Consider the following 12,128-nt stretch of genomic DNA (forward strand, 5'->3'; position numbering starts at 1 on the left):
TAATGAAATTGAATAAAACGTTCCTGAACATATTCCAATTCGAACAAGTCTCTGATACCGGAGAATAAAATATACAGTTATCAACAGATAGGCAACATGGGTGTGATGAATGGATATATAATACAGAGTTATGGATAGAGAGACAATATAGAATGCGGAATACAGGGTTAACGGTAGGGTTCTTGGGAATGTGGAGGCGCAGAGAGGTCTTGGGATCTATGTTCATAGATCTTTGAAAGTTTCCACTCAAGTCGATAGAGCTGTGAAGAAGGCCTATGGTGGGCTGGCGTTCATTAGCAGAGGGATTGAATTTAAGAGCCGCGAGGTGATGATGCAGCTGTACAAATCCTTGGTAAGGCCACATTTGGAGTACTGTGTGCAGTTCTGTTCGCCTCATTTTAGGAAGGATGTGGAATCTTTGGAAACGGTGTAAATGAGATTTGCCATGATGTTGCCTGGAATGGAGAGTAGGTCTTACGAGAAAAGGTTGAGGGTGCTCGGCCTTTTCTCATTAGAACGGAAGAGGATGAGGGGCGACTTGATAGAAGTTTATGAGCTGATCAGAGGAATAGATAGAGTAGACTGTCAGATACTTTTCCCCCATTCCAAACAAACCATTACAAGGGACATAAATTTAAGGTGAATGGTGGAAGATAGAGGGGGGATGTCAGAGGTAGGTTCTTTACCCAGAGAGTAGTGGCGGCATGGAATGCACTGCCTGTGGAAGTAGTTGAGTCGGAAACATTAGGGACCTTCAAGCGGCTATTGGGTAGGTACATGGATTACGGTAGAGTGATGGGGTGTAGATTAATTTGTTCTTAATCTAGGACAAAAGTTCGGCGCAACATAGTCGGCGGAAGGGCCTGTTCTGTACTGTATTTTTCTATGTTCTATGTTCTATGTTCTGTAGAGTTATGGATAGAGAGACAATATAATGTTATGGATAGTGAGACAATGTAAAGTAATGGATAGAGAGATAATATGAAGTTATGAATAGAGAGACAATACAAAGTTCTCGACGGAGAGACAATATGAAGGTATGGATAGAGAAACAATATAAAATTATGGATAGAGATACACAATATAATGTTATGGATAGAGAGACAATATAGAGTCATGGACAGAGAAACAATATAAAGTTATGGATAGAGAGACAATATAAAGTTATGGATAGAGTGACAATATGAAGTGAAGGATAGAGAGACAATATAAAGTTCTGGACAGAGAGACAATATGAAGTTATGGATAGAGAGGCAATATAAAGTTCTGGACAGAGAGACAATATGAAGTTATGGATAGAGAGGCAATATAAAGTAATGGATAGAGAGACACAATATAATGCTATGGATAGAGAGACAATATAGAGTCATGGATAGAGAGACAATATGAAGTTATGGATAGAGAGACAGTATAAAGTTATGGATCGAGAGACAATATACATTTATGGATAGAGAGACAATATAGAATGCTGGCTAGGTAGGTGCGGTGAGGGAGGGCAGAGGTTATTGGAGTGAGGCGTCCTGTGGGGGAGGTCCAGGGTACTGGAATGAGGTGTGGTGGCGTGTGGTGTGGGGAGAGGCAAAGGGTGCTGTAGTGAGGGATATGTGTCGGAGGCGGGGTCTTGGATTGAGGTGGGGAGGCGTGACGGGGAAGCAGAACGTGTATGGGTGAGGTGGGGGAGTTACAGCGAATTGCAATGAGCTAGGGTGTGATGGTGAAGCGGAGGGTAAATGGGTGACGCGGGGTGAGTTGGACGGCAAAAGGTGTTGGAGTAAGGTGGGGTGCGAAAGAGAGCGTTGGAGTAAGGTAGGGTGAGAAAGAGTGCGTTGGAGTATGGTGGATGTGCTGAGGGGAAGCAGAGGGCATTGGAGTCAGGTAGTGTGAGAAAGAGGGCTTTGAGTAAGGTGGGTGTGCTGAGGGGAGACAGAGGGTGTTGGAATGAGTTGATGTATGGGGAGGCAGAGGGTGTAGAGAGGAAGCAGAGTGTAGTGTGCGAAGGCACGGTGTGTGGTGAAGTGAGTGATGGAGGCAGAGGGTGTTGGGGTGAGGCGGGGTGGGACGGAGAGGGACATGGCATTCTGGCAAGGGCGATGCCATTCAGAAATAACGTTTTAAAAGTAAAATTTCTGTCTGGAGAACGGGTGGCATAATGGTTTGAAAGTTGTGCACCTCGTGATCCACAGATTTTCAAGTTGAGCAGGAAAAGGTGGATGAGACATAACGCGAGTGAAACAGGTTGCGAGGATAGATAGGGCCCGGTGGCAACTGTGTTGTTATTCTCTCTCCTTGCCTCACAACAGGGTGGGTCAGGGTCCATTGAAAGAGGTGTGTTGAGGTTCTAACTGAGTGAAATGGAGAAAGTCCACAATGACCCCCAATCCACCTCCCTCCCCTCTCTCATGCTATGGAACGTGTTACTGCAACATGTGGCAAGCCTTGGCTGACCGAATATCCTTCATCCAATCATCGTTCATATCGACGGAGCCTCTGGTGAGGTCCCCAAGATAATGCATTCTCCTTATTTTCCTTATCTCTATTGGCGACAGTAGCATAGCACTCAGTATTGAGGGATTACTCTGTTGAACAGTTCATTGACCACTTGAATTCGCCACAGACGCGTAGATGTTCGGAGTGGTCGTCAGGTAAAACACAAGGAAACACGACTAATCGAACACCAATTTGGTGCATGAACATATTGTACAGCAAGCTTCTGGGTGGGTGTATCTGACACTCCCTTCAAATGTTTCTCTTAATAATATTTACTCGTCCCATCCCTGATGAGATCTGCCTCTAAGGGGCTGTTTAGCACAGGTCTAAATCAATGGCTACGAAACCAAACCAAGGTATGCGAGCAGCACGGTTCAATTCCCGTACCAGCCTCCCCGAACAGGCGCCGGAATGTGGCGACTCGGTCTTTTCACAGTAACTTCATTTGAAGCCTACTTGTGACAATAAGTCATTTTAATTTCATTTCAATTAGCGCTCATTGTACCATGGGACAGATATTCCTACTTTTGCTGCTTGCTCCTGAACGAACAACAGCTCCGTATATGATTAAGAGCAAAACAAGACGACTTCGGATTGTAACACGTTGAGATAACACATCCCGCACAGTGCTGTGTACTCAGGTTCCATTCCAAACAGGGACTGTCTGGGTCAAGTTTGCACGGTTTCCCCGTGTCTGCGTGGGTTTTATTCTGATGCTCCGGGTTCCACCCACTGTCCAAAGATGTATAGCGTAGGTTGATTGGCCAATGCGTACGGCAAAAAGATCTGCACGGTTGCTGGACTGGCCATGTTAAATTTGTCGCTTAGTGCCCATAGATTTGGATGTTAAGTGAGTTGGCCATGCTAAATTCTTCCTTCATGTCTAGAGATGTGGAGATTAGGTGGATTGGCCATGCTAAATTACCCCTTGGTGTTTAAAATGTTAGGTGGTGTTCCGGATAAATGGCGTGGGCCTAGGGAGGGTGCTATGTCGGAGGGTCGTGCAGACATGATGGACCGAATGGCTTCCTTCTGCACTGTAGGAACTCTGTGATTTCTACAATATTCCCAGCCAGTTCAGTATTTCGGAATTGAAACTAGAATTGAAAATTCACTCTGCAGTAGAAGCCAAATCTGTCGGTCGACGAATAGCCCTAATTATTTCAGCCAATTGCTTCATCCATAAATGGAATGCATGAGAGGAAGGCTGAGATCAATAATGTTTTACGGGCAATTGAAAATTGCAGCACCCTCTCTCTTCTCCGAAAAACAAACAATCTCAGAACGCATTTCTGTCCTGTTTCTCATCCCTGGAGTTGCCTTGACCCTCTTCCAACTGATTAATTTGCCAGACAGAACATGTTGTTTTCTCATATAGGTTCCTGATGCCCCGGAACAGTGCATTTGATCCTCCAATGCTGCGCCGGTCATGATGACTATCGATACTAAAACCTGCTGCAATTCAGAGGTACCTTGCCATCTATTCCCATCATTTTCGTTTATTTTTCAAAACGTCTATTAAACGTTCACCACCTCCTCGGGCACCGCGTTCCAGGCACTCGCCACACTCTGGAAAAAAACTTGATCACACATCTACTCTAAACTTTCCTATTCACACCTTAAAGGTCTGCTGCCTCGTACTTGACTTTTCCACCCAAGGAAAAAGGACCTGACTATCCACTCTGTCTATGCCACTTGCAATTTTGTAGATTTCTATCAGGTTGCCCCTGAAACTCTGTCGTTCCAGTGAAAACAATCCGAGATGACGCAACCTCTCCTCACAGCTGACACCCTCCAGACCATACAACATCCTGGTATATCTCCTCTGTATCCTCTCCTGCTGATAAGGATAGGAAGGGGTGTTGGATACCAACCATTCCTCAAGAAGAGCCATGGAACAGCAGGAAGGATAAGGAATGATTGCTACATCACAGATATTGGATATCAGAAATTTAAAGATACTATGAGTGCCTTTGTTGTGATTTTATTGCTTAATTAAGCATGCACATTATCTGTTAATTATGCTCATATAATATGCATGATGTACCCTTAATCGATAGTCACGATTGGACACAGATAACCAGTAAGGAATTACTTGTGTGTGCTAATTTCTTGTAATGGAATCTGAAAGCGGCTCAAAAGCTGGTGTGGAAGAAATGGATTTGAATTCATGGGACATTGGCAACAGTATTGGAGAAGAGAGGACCTGTTCTGTTGGGACGCTCTTCATCTGAATCATGCTGGGACCCGAGTCCTGGCGAACCGTATAACTGGGGCTGTAGATAGGGTTTAAACTTAATAGTGGGGGAAAGGGGTTTCAATTTTATGGAGAATTGGAAAATCAAAGTTAAATGAGGGGGTAAAAGGGCAGGTTAATTATGAGGACTTTGAACTGGTTAAATGAACCGAGGCTCAGGAGAGTTTAGTCAAATTTCCAGAACACGTGATAGACCAGAGATTATAGAAAGTGGCATAACGCTAACCTCAGGAAGAGCAAAAAAGGTGACAAGTGTGAGAAGGGAGGTGGTTAATGCAGGATTGAGGGCGTTGTGCCTAAATGCGTGCAGCATACGGAACAAGGAAAATGAGCTTGTTACGCGCATTGACATTGGCCGGTACGATGCTGTGGGCATCACAGAGACGGGGCTGCAAGGGGATCAAGACTGGGATCTAAAGGATATGGATCCTATCGAAAGGACAGGTAGATGGGCAAATGGGGCGGGGTTGAATTGTTCCTAAGGAATGAAGATCAATCGATAGCAAGAAGCGATGTAGGAAAAGAATGTGTAGAAACTCTGCGGGTGGAATTGAGGAATTGCAAAGGTAAAAAGGTCCTGATGGGAGTTCTGTACAGTTCCCCTAGCGGTGATCAGAATGTGGGACAGAAAGTAAATCAGGAGATAGAAAAGGCAACATGGCATGAATCACGGGGTACTTCAATATGCGAGTGTATTGGGAAAATCATGTTGGTAATGGGTCCCAAGAAAAGGAATTTCTAGAATGTCTAGAAGATGCTTTTTTGGAGCAACTTTGACAGAGCCAATTCTGGATTTGGTTATGTGTAAAGAGGCAGACTTGATTAGGGAACTTAAGGCGAAGGTACCCTGAGGGAGAAGTGACCACATATGAAATAATTTTCCCTGGAGTTTGAGAGGGAGAAGCTGCAATCAGATGTAACGCTTTCCCAATCAAATAAGGGTAACGACAAAGACATGAGAGAGGAATTGGCCAGAGTTGAGGCTCTACAGAAATTCATTCCAAGGAGAAGTAAACCTGCTCAGGGGAGGGCGAGGCAACCGTGGCAGACGAGGCATTCAGGGACATAATAAAAGCAAAAGAAAAAGCACAGAAAGTGGCGAGGATTAGTGAGAAGCCCGAGGATTGTCAGCCTTTAAAAGCGAGCAGAGGACAACTAAAAATGCAAAGGGGGAGAGAAGATGAAATATATGTGCAAGCTAGCTAGTGATATAAACACGATCGCTAGAGTTGCTTTTCAATGTAGAACATAGAACTGTACAGCACAGTACAGGGTCTTCGGCCTGCGATGTTGTGCCGAACTAGTCTGAAACGAAGATCAAATCATCTTACTCCCAATCATTCTAGTGCACTCCAAATGCCTATCCAATAACCGCTTGAAGGTTCATGAAGTGTCCGACTCCACTACCATAGCTGGGAGTGCGTTCCAAGCCCCAACCACACTGTGAGTAAAGAACCTACCTCTGACATCCATCCTATATCTTCCACCATGAACCTTATAGTTATGCCCCCTTGTAACAGCTACATTCCACCGAGGACAAAGTCGCTGAACGTCCACTCTATGTGTCCCTCTCATCGCCTCGTGCGTCTCAATTAAGTCACCTCTCATCCTCCTTCTCTCCCATGAGAAAAACCCTAGCACCTTCAACCTTTCCTCATAAGACCTACCCGCTAATCCAAGCAGCATCCTGGTAACTCTCCTTTGCACCCTTTCCACTGCTTCCACATCCTTCCGATAATGAGGTGACCAGAATTGCACACAATACTCCAAATGTGGTCTAACCAACGTCTTACATAGTTGCAGGATAACCTCGCGGCTGTAAAACTCAATCCCCCCGTTAATAAACGCTAACACACATAGGCTTTCTTCACGGCTCTATCCACTTGGGTGGCAACTTTCAGAGATCTATGGACATGAACTCCGAGATGTCTCTGCTCTTCCACATTATTCAGAACACTGCGTTAACCCTGTAATCCGCATTCACATTTAGCCTACCAAAATGAATCATCTCATACTTATCAGGTTAAACTCCATCTGCCGCTTTTCAGCACGTCTCTGCATCCGAGCAATGTATCTTTGCAGCCTTCAACAGCCCTCCACATTATCCACTTCTCCGCCAATCTTGGTGTCATCAGCAAATTTACTAACCCAACCTTCAACTCCATCATCCAATTCATTGATAAAAATCATAAATCGCAGAATACCCAGCACTAGTGCCTGTGGTACACCGCTGGTGACTGGGCTCCAGGATGAAAATTTACCGTCTACTTCCACCCTCTGTCTTCTATTTGATAGCCAGTTACTGATCCAATCGGCCAAATTTCCCTCTATGCCATGACGCCTTACTTTCTGCATGATCCGACCATGGGGCACCTTATCAAACGCCTTAATAAAATCCATGTATCGACATCACCTGCTCTACCTTCATCTATGTACATAATTACCTCCTCAAAGAATGCAATCAAACTTGTGAGGCAAGACTTACCCCTCACAAATCCATGCTGATTATCCTGGAGTACGCTGTATCTTTCCAAATGATCATAAAACATATCGCTCAGGACCCTTTGCAATAATTTACCTATGACCGAAGTGAGACTAACCGGCCTATAATTCCCAGGGTTCCACCTATTCCCTTTGTTGAACAAGGAGACAGCATTCGCCTCTTTCCAGTTCCCTCGCACTATTCCTGTCGACAGTGAGGACATAAGGATCAAAGCCAAAGGCTCTGCAATCTCATCCCTCGCCTCCCAAAGAATCCAAGGGTATATCCCATCAGGCCCATGGCTCTTATCTATCCTCAGGGTTCTCAACATTTCTGACACATCATCCTTCCGACTATCTACGTCCTCCAGCCCTCCAGCCTGTATCGCAATATCCTCCTCAACAACATGGCCCCTCTGCTTTGTGAACACTGAAGAAAAGTATTCATTTGGGGCCTCTCCTCTATCTTCAGACTCCATGCACACGTTCCCACTATTGTCGTTGACCGGCCCTAACTTCACCTTGGTCGTACCGCCAAGTACTTCTCATGCCCCCTCCTAGCTCCCGTAAGCCCTTTCTTGAGCTCATTCCTAGCTATCTTGTATCCCTCGTGTGAACTAACTGAACCTTGTTTTCTCATCCTTACGTCCTTCTTCCTCTTGACAAGACATTCAACCTCTTTTGTAAACCATGGTTCCCTCACTCGACCATTTCCTCCCGGCCTGACAGGGACATACATATCAAGGACACGCATTATTTGCTCCTGACAGGTGGGATATAACATGAATAAGTGTGCAAGTATGCAGTTGGGTAGGAAATGAACAGAAAGGCAGAGCAAGTGCCAGGCAATATCCATTTCCTTCAAATAAGGACCTAACACCTGCCCCCAGTGACTGTACCGGTTCACGAACAGCATCACCTTCTGAAGGGCAACGGTGCATTGCTGGGTGCAGTTCGCAATTGGCAACTAAAATGCCATTATGTCATTTAATTTACGAGGATTTGAGGCAGGAATGAAGATGCCTTGCTGCAATGCGATACAGATGTGTTGAGTCTGCATCCGGAGTATTGTGCACAGTGTTTGTCTCCATTCCTAAGGAACTTCAGATGTGCCTTAAAGCATACACCAAGTTAATTCCAGGGATGGCGGAACTCGCCAGTGAGGAGCGATTGAGGTAACTGAGCCTGTTACCTCTACTGTTTCGAAGCAAAGAGGTAATTGGGACTTACAAAACTATTACAGGGCAGGACAGATTTTATAATCTCTTCCCCGCACTCCCCACATCCTGCCATGGCTGTTGAATCTACAATCAAGAATCACAGACTCAGAATAAGGAGCAGTCTGAAATTATCATAGATTATCATAGAATTTACAATGCAGAAGGAGGCCATTGGCCCACCGAATCTGCACCGGCTCTTGCAAATTGTGATGAGGGATGTTGGGGGACTTAAGATTAGAGCGTCCTAATCATGCCCCCAACAGTAAAGACAAAATTGCTAAATGAACAGCAAACAGCAGTAGCCCCGCGTACGTGCCAAATGGAACTCTCGCGGAAACCATTGCCCATTCACACAAATAAAATCATCTAACCAATACCTTTGCTTCCTGATCGATTGGCTTAATGACCTATTTTTCCATATTCTCTGTCTCCATGTACAAATATTTGGGTAAAAAGTCAGCTTGTGACTTTCATTGCCCTTTGATCTCCTCAGATGCAGAGCGAACAACTTCCCCAGAGAACAATAATTGGAGGGATCCAATATTTTGGACAGCAAGTTGCTCGGTAACGACGGGAAACAAAATAGAGAAGTAGGTGATGCAGAGACACTTTGCAGTTCAGGAAGCATCTGTCGACAGACTACAAAATTACTGTATTTCTCGCTGAATTCAATCATATCCGGAGAATGGAAGATATAAACAACTCCTAATATAGAACCATAGAATCCCGACAACGCAGGAGGAGGCACTTCGGCCCAGCTCGACTAACACCGACCGTTACAAATACCCTCCCAGGCCCAGTCCACCGCCCTATAATTCCCAGGGAACCCCCATAACCCTTACGAACCTGCAAGTTAAGGGGCAAGTTAGCATAGCCAATCCACCAAACCTTCACATGTTCCGACTGTGGAAGGAGACCAGAGCACCCGGAGGAAACCCAAGCAGACCACTGTGCCACCATGCCATAAAGTATATATGAGTTCGGAGAATAAATGTTCTGTTTGATAATTGTCTCACTTAGCCTCCCTGATCATTACCACCTTCCTTGCTCCGTCCATCCCTCTTCGCCCCCTCCCACCTGCCTGTTCTCTTCCAAAATACGTGTTCGTTCATTCGAAGCAACTGAGTAATTTTATCTCCTGGTGTCAAATTGGACATGCCTGTGTTCGTACACTTCCCATAGGTCCCATCCTCTCAAATCACCAGCTACGGATTTAGATCCACACCGTGCCCCAACATGCTGTGGCAACGCCTGCCTCCTATATCAGTCCCTCTTGCTCAACATTGTCCATTTCCATTTGGTAATGAATGCTGTCACAGGTACTATCGAACAGTACAGTTTATCCTCACTGTTTTTATTAATCGTCTTTCACGCCTGACCTCATCTGAGCTGAATATAAATCATCGTCTCCAGACGTCAATGTTAACTCCGTCCCCAAACTTTCTATTATCATCATTTCTAGTTTGCAGTGAGTTCGGCAGAATCATAGAATCCCTGCGCTGCAGAAGGCCATTCGGTTCATCTGCAATTCAATCTCTGGAATTCAACCTCCTCAGTCCCAATCCCTACTCCCTGCCCCCATTACCCTAACTAACCTTCGGACAATAAGGGGCAATTTAGCAGGACCTGGCCTGCACATTTCTGGACTGTAAATGTATCCTTGAGATGTTTTGTTTCTATTTTCATTTCAGGGGTGGCATGTGGCACAGTGGTTCGCATGGCTGCCTCACACTGTCAGGCACCCGGATTCAATTTCAGCCTCGGGTCACTGTTTGTGTGGAGTCTGCACGTTCTCCCCGTGTCTGCGTGGGTTTCCTCCGGGTGCTCCGGTTTCCTCCCACAGTCCAAAGATTTGCAGGGTAGGTGCTATGGCCAAGCTAAAGTGTGCCTTATTGTCGAAAAATGTGCAGGTTGGGTGGATTGGCTATTGTAGAATTACCCCTTAGTGTTCAGGGACGTGCAGGGCAGAGAACAGGTAGAGGACGGGGGAATAGGTTTGGGTTTGGGTAGGGCGCAGTTTCAGAGGGTCGGTGCAGACTGGATGGGATAAATGGCCTCCTTCTATTCTGTTGGAATGTTACGTTTCTATTCTCTGGATCTACATTCCCAATTTATCCATTCAGTCCGTCTCTTACAAAGTATGTTGAGGTTTCAGACGCGGGACACATCGTCCTCCCGTTTTCCACTTTCAGATACCTCAAACCCAAATATTTAAATTCCTAGGGGGACACATCACCAAAAACCTGTCCTAGTATTGCCACGTCGATGCAACCACCAAGAAAGCACAACAGCGCCTATACTTCCTCAGGAAACTAAGGACATTTGGCGTGTCCACATTAACTCTTACCAACATTTACAGATGCATCATAGAAAGCATCCTATCGGGCTGCATCACAGTCTGGTATGGCAACTGCTCGGCCCAGGACCGCAAGAAACGTCAGAGAAGCGTGAACACCGCCCAGTCCATCACACTAACCTGCCTCCCATCCAGTGACACCATGCACACCTCCCGATGCGTGGGGAAAGCGGGCAATATAATCAACGATCCCTCCCACCTGACTTACTCACTTTTCCAACTTCTTCCATCGGACAGGAGATACAGGAGTCTGAGAACACGCACGAACAGACTCGAAATCAGCTTCTAACTCGCCGTTACCAGACTCCTAAATGACCCTCTTATGGACTGACCTCATTAACACCACACCCTGTATGCTTCACCCGATGCCGGTGTTATGTAGTTCCATTGTGTACCTTGTGTTGTCCTACTATGTATTTTCCTTTATTTCCTTTTCTTTTCATGTACTTAATGATCTGTTGAGCTGCTCGCAGGAAAATAGTTTTGACTGTACCTCGGTGCACGTGACAATAAACAAATCCAAATCCAATGCAAACAACTCATTCCATTAAGGCTTTTCCTTTTTTTGCAAATTCCTTCGATTTCAAAAATGCAAATCATATAAATTCGAGTCTCAATATGTAAAGTGTTCATATTGCTGGCTACACACTGCACCTCCATTTCCTCAGTTTCAGCACGTTGTTATTTACATGTTGAACCTCTTTTCCTCAATGCAGCTAATTCAGGAATAATCTAGGAAGCCATACTCACGGATCCAAAGCAGAACTGACAAAGTAAACATTTTGTTTTTCCCAAGGAGATTCGTATCAATGTTTAGAAAGGCCAAAATAGATGTTCACCTTCTTCCTTGTCTTTGCGACTGGGCTGGAGATAAGGGAAGTACACAGTTTGTTGGTTCAGTAACACATCTTACAACACAGGATGTTACTAACTGCGGAACGGTAAACATGAGTCAAGCTACCAGGAAAGGGCTGAAGAACCTGAATTGTCAGCGCCTAAGTGTTACAAAATATGTGATCCTCATGATATATTTTTCAGTTGATGGCAGTGCATACAAATGAGACCGAGGTGTCTGACAATCAGTGCCTTTGAGCATTGCTATGGAATTGTAAATCATCGTGCCATGTTGGAGACTCAATGGTGGCCACAGGAATTCCCATCTCTTCCCCTTCAAGTAATCTCCTGCAACTACTGAATTCCTCGCCTGGTGCTGCTTTCGTCTGTGAGGCCATTCCCATCGATAGTATCTGTGCAATCTCAGGCAAGCGACCACTCGGAAGCCTATTTGGCTGGAGAAACGTTCAGTTTTATTTTGGTTACTATACAT

At 45.3% G+C, this 12,128-nt stretch overlaps 1 protein-coding gene across 1 annotated transcript in view; it reads right to left on the bottom strand.

Moving 5' to 3' along the window:
- Window positions 1-11,582, bottom strand: part of LOC140399551 (uncharacterized) — a 30,480-nt gene extending 18,898 nt beyond the window's left edge. The window contains exon 1 of the mRNA XM_072489095.1: window positions 11,552-11,582. Within this exon, the coding sequence (XP_072345196.1) occupies window positions 11,552-11,582 (31 nt within the window). The remainder of the gene's footprint in view (window positions 1-11,551) is intronic.
- Window positions 11,583-12,128: the final 546 nt, after the last annotated feature.

This window comes from Scyliorhinus torazame, chromosome 23, assembly GCF_047496885.1.
Source record: "Scyliorhinus torazame isolate Kashiwa2021f chromosome 23, sScyTor2.1, whole genome shotgun sequence".
Lineage (NCBI taxonomy): Eukaryota > Metazoa > Chordata > Chondrichthyes > Carcharhiniformes > Scyliorhinidae > Scyliorhinus > Scyliorhinus torazame.